Source organism: Narcine bancroftii, chromosome 1, assembly GCF_036971445.1.
Source record: "Narcine bancroftii isolate sNarBan1 chromosome 1, sNarBan1.hap1, whole genome shotgun sequence".
NCBI classification, from domain to species: domain Eukaryota; kingdom Metazoa; phylum Chordata; class Chondrichthyes; order Torpediniformes; family Narcinidae; genus Narcine; species Narcine bancroftii.
The window spans coordinates 491,686,481-491,702,811 of NC_091469.1; the positions used below are offsets into that span (position 1 = coordinate 491,686,481).

The 16,331-nt window shown below is 47.0% G+C and overlaps 1 protein-coding gene across 1 annotated transcript in view; it reads left to right on the forward strand.

Annotated features, from left to right (window-relative positions):
- LOC138761946 (alanine aminotransferase 1-like) overlaps window positions 1–16,331 on the forward strand; it is a 67,751-nt gene that overhangs the window by 24,873 nt on the left and 26,547 nt on the right. The window contains exons 5-8 of the mRNA XM_069934997.1: window positions 9,644–9,887; window positions 12,526–12,718; window positions 13,300–13,358; window positions 13,849–13,928. Coding sequence (XP_069791098.1) covers window positions 9,644–9,887; window positions 12,526–12,718; window positions 13,300–13,358; window positions 13,849–13,928 — 576 coding nt within the window. The remainder of the gene's footprint in view (window positions 1–9,643; window positions 9,888–12,525; window positions 12,719–13,299; window positions 13,359–13,848; window positions 13,929–16,331) is intronic.

Sequence of the window (16,331 nt, forward strand, 5' to 3'; positions counted from 1 at the left end):
CGTGACAGCAACACCCTTCTCAATACAGGTCGCAGCACAGACCCCTGAGGCACACCACTAATTACAGGCCATCAGTCTGAGAAGCATCCATCTACTACCACTCTGTCTTCTCCCATTCAGCCAATTTCAAATCCAGCTTACAACTTCTCTATGGATACCTAGTGTCTGAACCTTCTGAACTAACCTCCCATGAGGGACCTTGTCAAAGGCCTTACTAAAGTCCATGTGGACAACACCCACAGCCTTTCCTTCATCTACTTTCTTGGTAACCTCCTCGAAAAACTCTATAAGATTAGTTAAATACGACCTACCATACAGAAAGCCATGCTGACTGTCCTTAATCAGACCATGGCTGTCAAATACTTGCAAGTCTAGTCTCTCAGAACACCCTCCAATAATTTATTTATGACTGATGTCAGGATCACGGCCTGTAATTTCCTGGCTTACTTTTGGAACATTAGCCTATAGTTAACTGATTTATTTTAGAGCCTTTTTTAAACAATGGGACAACATGAGCTAACCTCCAATCCTCTGGCATCTCTCTTGTGGCTAAGGACATCTCGAATATTTCTGCCAGTGACCCTGCAATTTCTCCCTCAAGGTCTGAGGGAATATCATGTCAGACCTGGGGGATTTATCTACCTTTATTCGTTGTAAGGTAGCAAGCATCTCCTCCTCCATATGTTCCATGAGATGTGTTTGTTTCCCTTCCTGGTACACTAGGCCAGATTCCTGAGTAAATACTGATACAAAAAAACTGTTTCAGATCTCCCCTAGGGGACCAATATTGTTCCTTATTATCTTTTTACTCTTAATGTACCTGTAGAAACCCTTCAGATTTACCTTCACATTACCTTCCAAAGAACCTCATGTCTTCTTTTAGCCTTCCTGATTTCCTTCTTGAGTATTTTCTTGGATTTTCTGTACTCTTCATGTACCTCATGAGCTCCTTGTGGCCTATACCTGCTGTACACCTCTCTCTTCTTCATAACCAGATCACCAATATCCTTCGAAAACCAGGGTTCCCTGTGTCTGTTAACTTTACCTTTAGTCCTGACAGGAACATGCAAACTTTGCATTCTCAAAATCTTGCCTTTGAAGGCCTTGCACTGGCTGAATACGTCCCTGCCAGAAAACAACATATCCCAATCCACTCTTCCGAGATCCTGTCTCATGTCCACAAAATTGGCCTTTCTCCAATTTAGAACCTCAACTCAAGGATCAGACCTACCCTTCTCCAAAATTAACTTGAAAATAATAAAATTATGGTCATTGTATCCAAAATGTTCCCCTACACAGACTTCTGTCACCTGACCTGTCTTGTTTCCTAATAGGAGATCCAGTATTGCATCCTATCTCATTGGTACCTCTACAAATTGGATTATAAAACTTTCTTGAACACATTTGACAAATCCAAGCCACCCAGCCCTTTTACAGTATGGGAGTCCCAGTCAATATGCGGAAAGTTAAAATCTCCATCTCCCAACAGATTTGCTCCTCCAATTCTCTTGAACTATTGGCTGCTCTATAATACAATCCTATCAGTGAGGTCACACCTTTCCCATTCCTGAACTCCACCAATATGGCCTCTGTTGACAAGTCCCCTGGGCTGTCCTGATTTTGCACAGCCGAGGTATTTTCCCTGACTAGCAATGCCACTTTTCATCCCTCCCCCTCTATCACGTCTGAAGCAACGAAACCCTGGAACATTAAGTTGCTAGTCTTGCCCCTCCTGCAACCAAGTCTCACTAATAGCAATAACATCATAATCCCACATGTCAATCCATGCCCTAAACTCGTCTGCCTTGAAATACTCCTCGCATTGAAATAAATGCACCTGAGAACATATCTGTCTACACATGCAGTCCTCGCGTGACCTTTATCCTCCTCTGTCTCACTAACTACTCCAACACTCTGGTTCCCCCCCCCCCCACCACCCCCGCCAATCTAGTTTAACCCTCCCCACCCTGGAGCAGCTCTAGTAAACCTACCTGCAAGGATGCTCGATCCCCTCCAGTTCAGTTGTAAATTGTCCTGTCAGAACAGCTCTCACCTCCCCTGGAACAGAGCCCAAACGTCCAGAAACATGAAGCCCTCCCTCCTTCACCATCTCTTTAGCCGTGTATTGAGCTGTATCGACTTCCTATTTCTATAACCATATAACAGTTTCTGGCATGGAAACAGACCATCTCGGCCCTTCAAGTCCAGTCAGTTCACTCAAACAACTCCCCTAAATCCCCCTGCCTATTCTCCATCCATAAGCCTCCAAACCCCTTCTATCCATGTATATATCCAGCCTCCAATTAACCTTGCCTCAACTATTTCCTCCGGAAGATTATTCCATTCATCCACCACTCTCGGAGTGAAGAAACATCTTCTAATGTTTCTCCTAAAATTTTGCCCTCTTATCCTCAACTTGTGTCCTCTTTTTTCAACCTCCCCTGCTCTCAGGGGGAAGAGTCTACTTGCATCTAGTCTATCTATTCCCTTCATAATTTTAAACACCAATTAAGCGTAAACGTGTATTGACATTAAAAAAAATGAAAGTTGATATTATCTTTTTACAAGAAAAACATTTGACTGAAAAAGAACATTTAAAATTGAAGAGTGATTGGGTTGGATATGTGATTGCTTCTTTTAATTCTAAATCAAGGGATGTAGTGATTCTGATTCATAAGAAACTGTTATTTGAGTTGGAATCATTTACGGAGATTGTTGGTAGGGTTTTAATGGTGAATTGTAACATTTTTGCAGAACCATGGATATTGTTGAATATTTATGCACCTAATGTGGATGATGATCGATTTAAAATTGAGGCTTTCTTAACATTAAATCAGGCCAATGAAAATATTTTGATTGGAGGGGATTTTAATTGTGTTTTGGATCCATTACTGGATTAGATCTCTGAAAAGTATAAAGAAATCAAAGATGGCGATACAAATGAAAGATTTGAATTTAGTTGAAATTTGGAGGAGAATAAATCTGACAGAAAAGGACTTTTCTTTTTATTCATCTAGACATGATTCATTTTCTAGAATAGATTTGTTCTTGATTTTGGCACATTTACAGGCTAGAGTTGTGCAGGCTGAATATAAGAGTAGGGTTATATCTGATCATTTTAAGTTGTTTATTTCTTGTGTAGGTTCTGAAGTGTTGCAATCAACTTAATGTAATATTATTGAAGAAACCAGAATTTATTACTTTTGTTAAGGAACAGATTGCTTTATTTTTGGATGAAAATGCTAATTCAGTTAGTAGTAATTTTGTAATGTGGGATGCTTTAAAAGCATATTTGCGTGATCAAATTATTAGTTATTCTACGAAAGTAAAAAAAAACAGTATCTGGTGGAAAGTTTGGCATTGGAGAAACAAATTACTGTGTTGGAAAAAGAATTTCAGAAGAAGGTAACAGAGATAAGAAAGCAGCATTAACTAAGTTGAAATTATGTTATAATACTTTACAAACATTAGTATGAGTGATTAATTCAAAGATCTAAGCAACGTTATTACGAGTTGGGTGAATGGACTCATAAGGTATTAGCTTGGCAATTAAAAATGAAACAAATCTCAAGAACTATTAAAAAGAATTCAATAGTTACCTATAAACCTCAGGAAATCAATGACCAATTTTATTCATTTTATCAGAAATTGTATATTTCTGAGGGAAATCAGGTTGATGGTTCTATTGAATCCTTATCTAAGTTAAATTTACCAGTTTTGGGGGGAGGAAGAGGGAAAGGAATTGGAAGCTCTGTTTACAGATTTTGAGATTAAAGAAGCTATACAAGAGATGCCAAATGGAAAGTCGTTAGGTGATGACAGATTCTCAGTGGAATTTTATAAAGTATTTTATGAAAATTTATCTTCTATATTTATGGACATATTGCAACAAATAACTGAAGATCAGTTATACCAGAATCTTATTCAAGTGCGATAATTACAGTGATTCCAAAGAAAAATAGAGATCCATTGAATGTAGCTTCAATCATCTACGTTCCAATGAATAAAGTCCTAACCTATTCAATCTTTCTCTGTACTCTACGTATTTTAAGCCAGGCAACATCCTGGTAAATCTCTGCACCCTCTCCACCTTATCTATATCCTTCCTATAATTTGGAGGCCAGAACTGAATGCAATACTCCGAACCCGGCCTCACCAATGCCTTAAACAGTCGCAGCATCACTTCCCAGCTCCTATACTCTTTATTTACCACACTCCTTGCATTGAAATAAGTGCATCTCAGAGATCTTCCACCTTTAATTTTCTACTTCTCACCTTCTCTACAATTGTTACAATGGCCATTATTTATTACCTGCCCCTGTTCCACCTCCAGATTGTGTGAAAAAGCCTTTTTCTTTGCCTAAAGACTCTGTTCTTGCTCTCCTCCCTGACATGAATCCTTGTCCCCAACCTTATTAGTTTAAAGCCCAGCAAATGCCCATGCCAGGAGACTGTACCTCTACCATGGGTAGCACTCCTGAGATCGCAAGCCTGGAGGTTCTGTCCTTCAACTTTGTGCTGTCCCTGAACTCTCCTTGCAGGACCTCCTCACCCTTCCTACCCACATCGTTGGTCCCTACATGGGGCACAACATCTAGCTGCTCACCCTCCCTCCTGAGAATATCGAGATCTCGATCTGAGATATCGTGGACGCTGGCATCTGGAAGGGAACAGATCATCTGGGGCTCTCGATCTTTCCCACAGAATCTCTTATCTTTCCCACTAACTATGGAATCCCCTATCACAACTGCTCTCCTCTTTTCCCTCCTTCCTTTCTGAGCTGAGGGTTCAGTCTGGTGCCAGAGACGTGACCTCCACAACTTGTCCCTGGTAGGTCGTCCCCACCAATGGTATCCAAATGGCATACTTATTGGTGATGAAAATGACCACAGGGTGCTCTGCTCTCTCTGTCTATTCCCCTTCCCTCTCCTGATAGTCACCCAGCTACCTGCCTCCTTACTTTCTGCCTGAAACTCCTCTCTAGCAACCCCCTCCTCTTGAATGATTTGGTGTTCGTCCAGCTCTAACTCCGCTCCTTAACTTGTTTTGTCAGGAGCTGCAGCTGGATGCACCTTTTGCAGGTGTAGTAGTGGAGGGTGGTCATTCCTGGTCCTGATCATCTCCTTTGTCTTGCCCACATTGAGACTCAGGTCATTACTTTTGCACCATTTCACGAGATTTTCCACCTCTTCTCTGTAATGCAACTCATTGTTGTTGCTGTGTGAATATGTACAAGTATATAAATGCATGGATTTGTTGACCTCACCAAAGCCTTCGACACCGTGAGCAGGAAAGGGCTTTGGCAAATACTAGAGCGCATCGGATGTCCCCCAAAGTTCCTCAACATGATTATCCAACTGCACGAAAACCAACAAGGTCGGGTCAGATACAGCAATGAGCTCTCTGAACCCTTCTCCATTAACAATGGCGTGAAGCAAGGCTGTGTTCTCGCACCAACCCTCTTTTCAATCTTCTTCAGCATGATGCTGAACCAAGCCATGAAAGACCCCAACAATGAAGACGCTGTTTACATCCGGTACCGCACGGATGGCAGTCTCTTCAATCTGAGGCGCCTGCAAGCTCACACCAAGACACAAGAGAAACTTGTCCGTGAACTACTCTTTGCAGATGATGCCGCTTTAGTTGCCCATTCAGAGCCAGCTCTTCAGCGCTTGACGTCCTGCTTTGCGGAAACTGCCAAAATGTTTGGCCTGGAAGTCAGCCTGAAGAAAACTGAGGTCCTCCATCAGCCAGCTCCCCACCATGACTACCAGCCCCCCCACATCTCCATCGGGCACACAAAACTCAAAACGGTCAACCAGTTTACCTATCTCGGCTGCACCATTTCATCAGATGCAAGGATCGACAATGAGATAGACAACAGACTCGCCAAGGCAAATAGCGCCTTTGGAAGACTACACAAAAGAGTCTGGAAAAACAACCAACTGAAAAACCTCACAAAGATAAGCGTATACAGAGCCGTTGTCATACCCACACTCCTGTTCGGCTCCGAATCATGGGTCCTCTACCGGCACCACCTACGGCTCCTAGAACGCTTCCACCAGCGTTGTCTCCGCTCCATCCTCAACATCCATTGGAACGCTCACACCCCTAACGTCGAGGTACTCGAGATGGCAGAGGTCGACAGCATCGAGTCCACGCTGCTGAAGATCCAGCTGCGCTGGATGGGTCACGTCTCCAGAATGGAGGACCATCGCCTTCCCAAGATCGTATTATATGGCGAGCTCTCCACTGGCCACCGTGACAGAGGTGCACCAAAGAAAAGGTACAAGGACTGCCTAAAGAAATCTCTTGGTGCCTGCCACATTGACCACCGCCAGTGGGCTGATAACGCCTCAAACCGTGCATCTTGGCGCCTCACAGTTTGGCGGGCAGCAGCCTCCTTTGAAGAAGACCGCAGAGCCTACCTCACTGACAAAAGGCAAAGGAGGAAAAACCCAACACCCAACCCCAACCAACCAATTTTCCCTTGCAACTGCTGCAATCGTGTCTGCCTGTCCCGCATCGGACTGGTCAGCCACAAACGAGCCTGCAGCTGACGTGGACTTTTTACCCCCTCCATAAATCTTCGTCCGCGAAGCCAAGCCAAAGATAAATGCATGGATTACGAGTCCATCTCGACCAAATGCACCCGTATGACCAATTAACCTACTAACCCTGTGCGTCTTTGGAACATGGGAGGAAACTGGAGCTCCTGGAGGAAACCCACACAGGCATGGTGAGAACGTAGAAACTCCTTACAGATAGCGCTGGATTTGAACCCGGGTCGCTAGAACTTTTCTGAACTTACACACACATTACATACACGTGTGCTTAGAATTAGAAGGGTAAGTTAGGTTAAATAAGTGAATAGTCATAAGTTAAAGTATGATTCGACTTTCATGTTTAAAGATAATTAAACTTTTGTTTAAGTTGTAGCGGCAGCTACACTGCTACTGAAAGAACACATAACCAGATGGTTGAGCTCAGTGAGCAGAATTGATTTATTGCAGGCTGCTGGGCTGGAGTTATACTTCCAGCCCAGACCTGGCTGAGAACCGCACTGGGCAGCACTGACGTCACCCGGGCATCGTGTGGTCCCCCAGCGCAGGCTTCTGAGCCCTGTGCTGAGAAGGGGAAATCCCCGACAGCGCCATTTTGGCCAGCTGCCCTGCCGCGTGGATTACAAGCGGGGCCGGTTCGCCTGCCTAGTGGTGTGCCGCCACAAAGTAACCATTTGTCTTGGTGAATATCTATTACTGCTGGATGTTGGGGTCCTCTGGGCCCATAACAGCTCTCACAATGTCTCAGCCTTTCGCAAGACAGGGCGCAGAGGTGGTGTAACGGGTAGAGCTGTTGACTCCCGGCTCCAGTAACCCAGATTTGATACCAACTTTGTCTACTGTCTGTGTGGAGTTTGTACATTCTCTGATGTGGTTATTGTTTCAGTTCATTTGTCACAATGTACCAAGAGTTCTTCTGCGAGCAGACCAACAGGCTATCTGTATCATTCAGACAGCTGTGTAAAGAGCACAATTTGGGATTAAAACATAAAGGAAGATCACTTAGCACCAAAAGCAGCTTGAGAGCACTGTGTCGGGGTTCATTCAAGAGCCTGATGGCTGCAGGGAAGAAACTGTCTTCAAGCTTGTTGGTGTTAGCTTTCACCCTCCAGAGCCTTCTCCCCGATGGGAGGAGGAATAAGAAAGTGTGTCCGGGGTGTGATGGGTCTTTCAGTGCACTGGCTGCCTTTCCCGGGGCCACGGGAGGTGGAGACGGGGTCCCTGGATGGGGAGGGAAGTTTGCATGATGTTCTGAGCCGCATTTACCACCTGCAGCTCCCGATCTCGGGCAGAGCCACTCCTGCCCCTCGCTGAGATACACCCAGTAAGACTGCTCTCAATAGGGTTGGACTGACACTCACTCCAGTCAAGAGGTTGGCAACAGTTAGGGGAGGACTGCTTAGAGATAATTGTGGGGGGGGGGGGGGGGGTAGGTTAAGAACATGTGCCTGGAGGCAGAGGAGATAGGGAGAGTTCTTAATGAGGGTCCTTGGTGATTGTCAGGTCAAAGTAGAACAGGCCAATGTCAAGGTTAATAAAGAGGAAGGCTGGATCTTCTTAAAAATATTAGGATTGATAAGTATATGATAGGCTGCTGTGGGAAGGGAGGAAAGAGATAGCTGGGGCATTGACAAGAGGGGAGGTGCCGGATGATTGGAGAAGGGCAAATTGTGTGCTCTAGTTTAAGAAAGGTACATGGGAAAATCCTGGGAATTACAGACCGGTGACTCGTACATCAGTGATGTGCAAACTATTGGAGAGGATTCTCAGGGATAGCACTTACAAGTATTTAGAAAAGCATTTTCTTCTCAGAGATAGTCTTTGTGAGGGGAAGGTCATGTCTCATGAGCCTAATTGAGATTTTTGAGGAAGTATCAAAAGAAATTGACGGATATCCGACTATAGATGTGGTGTATGAGTGATTTTAGTCAGTCATTTGACACGTCTCCTATGGGAGGCTTGTTCAGAAAGTCATGAGGCCTGGGAGCTGTGCAACTTTGGCCTCGTGGATTTAGAATTGGCTTGTAGATAGAAAGCAGAGAATAGTAGTGGAAGGAAAGTATTCTGTCTGGAGGTCGGGGACTAGTGGCGGGGCCGCAAGGATCTGTTCTGGGACCCCTGCTCTTTGTGATTTTTATAAATGACCTGGATGAAGAGGCAGAAGGATGGGTCAGTAAGTTTGGGGATAACACAAAGGTTGGAAGAGTTGTGGATGGAGCTGAAGGGTGTCGAAGGTTATAAGAACATATAGACAGGTTGCAGAGTTGGGGGTTATAGTGGGAGATGAAGTGGTGCATTTTGGCAGGTTGACCTTGAAAGCTGAGTACATGATGTTTAACAGTGACGGAGAACAGAGAGATCTTGGGGTCCAGGTCCATAGAGATTGACAGAGTGCAGAGGAGATTTACCAGGATGTTGCCTGCATTGGAAAATAAGTCTTATAGGGCAAGGTTAGCGGAGCTCCCCTTTTCTCTTTGGAGCAGAGAAGGATGAAAGGAGACTTGATGGAGGTCCATAAGGTTCTGAGAGGCAAAGATAGGGTGGACAGACAGCACCTGTTTCCTGGGAGACAATAACTTCTCTGGACGTCACCAATGGTGGTGAGATCTAGTGCTGCCTAACCCTCCCCTGGCATTTCCCTGCTGCCCCTCCCCTGATGCTCCAAGTGCCCCTGCCAATGCTCCCTGGAGCCTCTGCCCCCAATACTCCCACTGTCACCGCCCCTCCCCTGGTGCTCCCTCCCTCGGAGCCTCTCCCCGGGCACCACTCCCGTGGCTCTCCCACCCTCATTGCCCCACCCCTGCTGCTCCTTGCCCAGGCCCGTATACTGGTGCCCTTCCCTGCCGGTTCTCCCCTGGTGCCCTCCCTCATTGCGCCTCCCCTACCTCTCCCTTCCAGGACCTATGTGCAGGTCCACTGTCTCGCCATGGAGATTTGAGCCATCGGGATTGCAGCGACCAGGACAGATCCCATACTGCGAGTGATTGCCCCTGGGTAGAGCTGGTTTGGGGGTGGGGGGACTAAGAAGGTTGGCCTCCATGCCCCAGTCTAACTCCCTCCCACCCTCTGTGCCCACACAGATCATATTCGACTTGCTGATCGACGCCAGTGGACCTCGGCGCACTGGCATCCTTGTGCCCAGACCTTGCAGTCTTGGACTGTGCCATTCCATCACCCTGATGGGTGGAGAGCTGCTACCCTACCAGCTGGCTGAGGAGAGAGGCTGGGAGGTGGAGGCTGAGGAGCTATCCAGGGCTCTGCAGGAAGGGCGAGCACACTCCCACCCCATGGCACTGAGCATCGCCAATCCAGTCTTCCCCACAGGTACTGGTCGATGGGACAATGCTGGTGTGGGAGGTTGGGTAGGAGGGCACTCCATCCATCAGATGTTTAACAGCACTGAGGCCACTCAGGGGGGTCCAAGGCAACTGGCCTCAGTGAAACACAAAATTCTGCAGATGCTGTGATTGTAGTAAAACCAGTATCCACAGGGGACAAAGATATGTTGCCCACATTTCAGGCCTGAACCCTCCTTCAAGGAATAAGCTGATTGAGCCAGAATATCTCAGAATTCAGATAGCACTGGCTGGGAAGGAATCAAGACCACCAACAACAGGTGGAAAGCATTCACAGATCTAATGGAGAAATTGCAAAAATCGTTTATACCGGTTTGGCATAAAAATAAACCAAAAAAGGTGACTCAACCGTGGATAACAAGGGAAATTAGAGACAGCATTGGGTCCAAAGAGAGAACATATCAATTGGCCAAAAAAAGCACCGCAACCGAAGACTGGGAGTAGTTCAAGATGCACCAAAGGAGGACAAAGGGATTAATCAAGAGAGCAAAAATAAATTACGAAAGTAAGCTTGCGGCAAATATAAAAACTGACTGCAAAAGCTTTTATAAATATGTCAAGAGGAAAAGATTGGTGAAATCCAGAGTAGGTCCTTTGCAGTCGGAATCAGGGGAATATATAATGGGGAATAAGGAAATAGCAGACCAATTAAATTCTTACTTTAGTTCCGTTTTCACAAGAAAGGATACAAATAACCTCCCAAGGATGTTGGGAAACATAGAGACTAATGCAAGGGAGGAACTGAAAGAAATCAGTATCTCTAAGGACATGGTCTTGGGGAAATTGATGGGATTGAAGGCCGATAAATCCCAAGGGCCTGATAATCTACATCCTAGGGTACTCAAGGAAGTGGCCATTCAGATAGCAGATGCTTTAAGAATTATTTTCCAGAACTCGATAGACTCAGGATCAGTACCCATGGATTGGAGGGTAGCTAATGTTACCCCACTATTTTAAAAGGGGGGTAGAGAAAAAGCGGGGAATTATCGGCCGGTGAGCCTTACATCAGTAGTGGGCAAAATGATGGAATCCATTATTAAAGATGTAATAGCGGAGCATATGACTAGCAGAGAAGGGATCGGACGGAGTCAACATGGATTTACAAAAGGTAAATCGTGCTTGACAAATCTATTGGAATTCTTTGAGATGGTGACAGGTAAAATAGATGGGGGAGAGCCAGTGGATGTGGTGTACCTGGACTTCCAAAAGGCCTTCGATGAGGTCCCGCATAAACGACTGGCTTCCAAAATCAAGGCTCATGGGATTGGGGGCAAAGTATTGATGTGGATTGAGAACTGGCTGGCAGGTAGAAGACAGAGAGTTGGGATAAATGGCTCGTTTTCTGAGTGGCAGGCCGTGACCAGTGGGGTGCCACAGGGATCTGTACTGGGACCCCAGCTGTTCACAATTTACATTAATGATCTGGATGAGGGGATTGGATGGAATATCTCCAAATTTGCAGATGACACTAAGCTAGAAGGGGTTGTGTGCACGGAAGAGGGGGTCAGGAAGCTCCAGTGTGATTTGGATAAATTGAGGGACTGGGCAGATCCGTGGCAAATGCACTACAATGTGGATAAATGTGAGGTTATCCACTTTGGTAATACAAACCAGAGGGCAGATTACTATTTGAATGGCAATAGATTAAGAGATGGGGAAGTGCAGAGAGACCTAGGGGTACTTGTACATCAGTCTCTGAAGGCGAGCATGCAGGTACAGCTGGCGGTTAAAAAGGCAAATGGTATGTTGGCCTTCATATCAAGAGGGTTTGAGTCTAGGAACAAGGATACCTCACTGCAGCTGTACAGGGCCTTGGTGAGATCCCACCTGGAGTATCGTGTGCAGTTTTGGTCACCTTATCTAAGGAAGGATGTTCTTGCAATGGAGGGAGTGCAGAGGCGATTCACCAGGCTGATACCTGGAATGGCAGGAATGACTTATGAGGAAAGATTGCGCAAATTGGGATTGTACTCGCTGGAGTTTAGAAGATTGAGAGGGGATCTCATAGAGACCTATAAAATTCTGGCAGGACTGGACAGAATGGATGCAGATGGGATGTTTCCAAGGATGGGAAAATCCAGAACCCGGGGCCATGGTTTGAGGATAATAGGCAAACCATTTAGGACCGAGATGAGGAGGAATTTCTTGACCCAGAGGGTGGTGAATCTGTGGAGTTCATTGCCACAGAGGGCAGTAGAGGCAGGTTCATTAAATATATTTAAGAGGAAATTAGATCTATTTCTTCAGTATAAGGGTATTAAAGGTTACAGAGAGAAGGTGGGGTACTGAACTTTAAGATCAGCCATGATCTCATTGTATGGTGGAGCAGGCTCGAAGGGTCGAATGACCTACTCCTGCTCCTATCTTCTATGTTTCTATATGTTTCTATGTGTGAATTGGATGTGATTAGGGACGAAGTGAGAATTTATCATGTCTGTGTGAAAGGAAACAGGGAAAAGGGCGAGAAACAGACCTGGGGGAAGGTGAGGGGGGGTATAGGGAAGTGAGGGGGGTGGTTTAACAAAAACTAGAGAAGTTGATGTTAATGCCATCCAGGTAGAGGGGGGTTCTGTCAGATGATGAGGGGTTGTTCCTCCAATTTGCAGGTGGTCCCAGTCTGATAGAGCATGAGGCCATGGACAGACACGTCAACAAGGGAATGAGACAGGGAATTGAAATGGGCGGCCACCGGGAGATCCAGGCTGTGGCGGCGGACAGAGCTGAGATGCTCAACAGAGAGATCTCCCCAGTCTGCAGCCGATGTAGAGGAGACCGCAGCGGGAGCACCGGATGCAGTCGGTAACCCCTGCAGTCGGTGAAAGGTTACTTCACGTGGAAGGAGGATTTGGGGCTTTGAATGGTGGTGAGGGAGGTGGTGTAGGAGCAAGTGGAGCATTTCCTGTGGTCACAGGGGTAGGTCTGAAGGGAACGAATGATGGGAGGGAGGAATGAACAAGGGAGTCACGGAGAGAGCGGTCCCTGTGGAAGGAGGGAGAGGGGAGGAGAGGGGAATATGCGTCTAGAGGTGGGATTACGTGTTAGGTGGCAGAAATGGCAGAGGAGGATGTGTTGGAAGCTGGTGGGGTGGTAGGTTAGGGTGCAGATGCGACAGAGATGGAGGAAATGAGAGAATGGAATCCTTACAGGGGATAGGGTTGGAAGAGGTGTCGGCGAGGTCGCTGTCAGAGTTTGTGGGTTTGTAGAGACTTTGTCTCTCCAGTTGGAGACAGAGAGATCGAGGAAAGGGAGAGTATTGCTAGAGATGGACCAAGTGAATTTGAGGTTGGGGTGGAATTTGGCAGCAAAGTGGATGAAGTCACTTACCTGCACCATCTCTAGATCCCTGGTTTCCACCACTGAGCTTTGTTTGACGAACATAGTGGCCAAGTCTCCACAACCACCACGGCAGAGAATTCCAAACATCAGTCACAGGAGAGCCGTTAGCCATCCGGCTAATTGAGCCTGCTTCTCATTCCTCGAGATCTCAGCTGATAAGGCATTGCCCACCTGACTGCCTGTTTCCCGAAGAGCAGGTGTGGAGAAACATTCCCTGCTGTCTGGGTGGAGAAGAGATTTCTCCTGACTCCCTTGCTGCTCTCTGATTCGGGGGCCCTTTTCCGACACCCCACATTCTGGGAAATCTTTTTTAGGCATACAGCATGGTAATAAGCCCTTTTGGCCCATGAGTCTGTGGTGCCCAATTACACCCAAATCCCCCATATGTTTTGAGGGGTGGGAGGAAATTGGAGCCCCTGGGTAAAATCTGGGCAGGCACGGGAAGAATGTACAAACTCCGTACAGAAAGAATGGGATTTGAACCCCAGATACAAGCTCTGGCACTGTAACAGCGTTGCATGAAACGTGCTACCCCATCGGCCAGGGCCATTAACAGCAAGCTATTTGAAGCTTTCCTCATTGATTACTGACAGGGCAAGTGATGAACAGGGCCTCCATGGAACGGGTAATCCAATTTGTTGCTGACAACAGGCTTGTTTTATTGGCCTTTGAGGTAAGCAGGGAATAATGGGTTGTTCGGGGTGTCTAAGAATTTCAGAGAGTAAAACTAATGATATGAATACATCAATTCTTGACACCATCAAATTCTGACATCCCAGATGATCACACCCCAACTCATCACACTCGACTCATCACAGCCCAACCCAACTCACACACCCGACTCATCACAGCCCAACCCAACTCATCACACCCAACTCATCACAGCCCAACCCAACTCACCACACCCAACTCATCACAGCCCAACCCAACTCACCACACCCAACTCATCACAGCCCAACACAACTCATCACAGCCCAACCCAACTCATCACACCCGACTCATCACAGCCCAACCCAACTCTCACACCCGACTCATCACAGCCCAACCCAACTCATCACACCCAACTCATCACAGCCCAACCCAACTCACCACACCCAACTCATCACAACCCAACACAACTCATCACAGCCCAACCCAACTCATCACACCCGACTCATCACAGCCCAACCCAACTCATCACACCCAACTCATCACAGCCCAACACAACTCATCACAGCCCAACCCAACTCATCACACCCGACTCATCACAGCCCAACCCAACTCATCACACCCAACTCATCACAGCCCAACCCAACTCATCACACCCGACTCATCACAGCCCAACCCAACTCATCACACCCAACTCATCACAGCCCAACACAACTCATCACAGCCCAACCCAACTCATCACACCCGACTCATCACAGCCCAACCCAACTCATCACACCCAACTCATCACAGCCCAACCCAACTCATCACACCCAACTCATCACAGCCCAACCCAACTCACCACACCCAAATCATTACAGCCCAACACAACTCATCACACCCAACTCATCACAGCACAACTAATCACAGCCCAACCCAACTCATCACACCCAACTCATCACAGCCCAACCCAACTCACCACACCCAACTCATCACAGCCCAACCCAACTCATCACACCCAACTCATCACAGCCCAACCCAACTCATCACACCCAACTCATCACAGCCCAACCCAACTCATCACACCCAACTCATCACAGCCCAACACAACTCAACACACCCAACTCATCACAGCCCAACACAACTCATCACACCCAACTCATCACAGCCCAACCCAACTCATCACACCCAACTCATCACACCCAACTCATCACAGCCCAACCCAACTCATCACACCCAACTCATCACAGCCCAACCCAACTCATCACACCCAACTCATCACAGCCCAACACAACTCAACGCACCCAACTCATCACAGCCCAACCCAACTCATCACACCTGACTCATCACAGCCCAACCCAACTCATCATACCCAACTCATCACAGCCCAACCCAACTCATCACACCCAACTCATCACAGCCCAACCCAACTCTCCACAGCCCAACACAACTCATCACACCCGACTCACCACAGCCCAACACAACTCATCACACCCAACTCATCACAGCCCAACACAACTCATCACACTCAACTCATCAGAGCCCAACCCAACTCATCACACCTGATTCATCACAGCCCAACCCAACTCATCACACCCGACTCATCACAGCCCAACCCAACTCATCACACCCAACTTATCACAGCCCAACCCAACTCATCACACCCAACTCATCACAGCCCAACCCAACTCATCACACTCAACTCACCACAGCCCAACTCAACTCAACACACTCAACTCATCACAGCCCAACCCAACTCATCACACCTGATTCATCACAGCCCAACCCAACTCATCACACCCGACTCATCACAGCCCAACCCAACTCATCACACCCAACTTATCACAGCCCAACCCAACTCATCACACCCAACTCATCACAGCCCAACCCATCTCATCACACTCAACTCACCACAGCCCAGCCCAACTCATCACACCCAACTCATCACAGCCCAACCCAACTCAACACAGCCCAACACAACTCATCACACCCGATTCATCACAGCCCAACTCAACTCATCACACCCAACTCACCACAGCCCAACCCAACTCATCACACCTGACTCATCACAGCCCAACCCAACTCATCATATCCAACTCATCACAGCCCAACCCAATTCATCACACCCAACTCATCACAGCCCAACCCAACTCACCACAGCCCAACCCAACTCATCACACCTGATTCATCACAGCCTAACCCAACTCATCACACCCGACTCATCACAGCCCAACCCAACCCATCACACCCGACTCATCACAGCTCAACACAACTCATCACACCCAGCCCATAACAACTTTCAGTGCCATTGATCTGCTCCAGGGTCAAGGCCCTCCATCCCACTACCATCGCCGTATCAAATTATTCTTCTCTTCGATATTATGTAGGGTTTGGGAGGAATTTTGATGATGTTACAGATGTATAGTGAATATTTACAGAGAGACAGAAC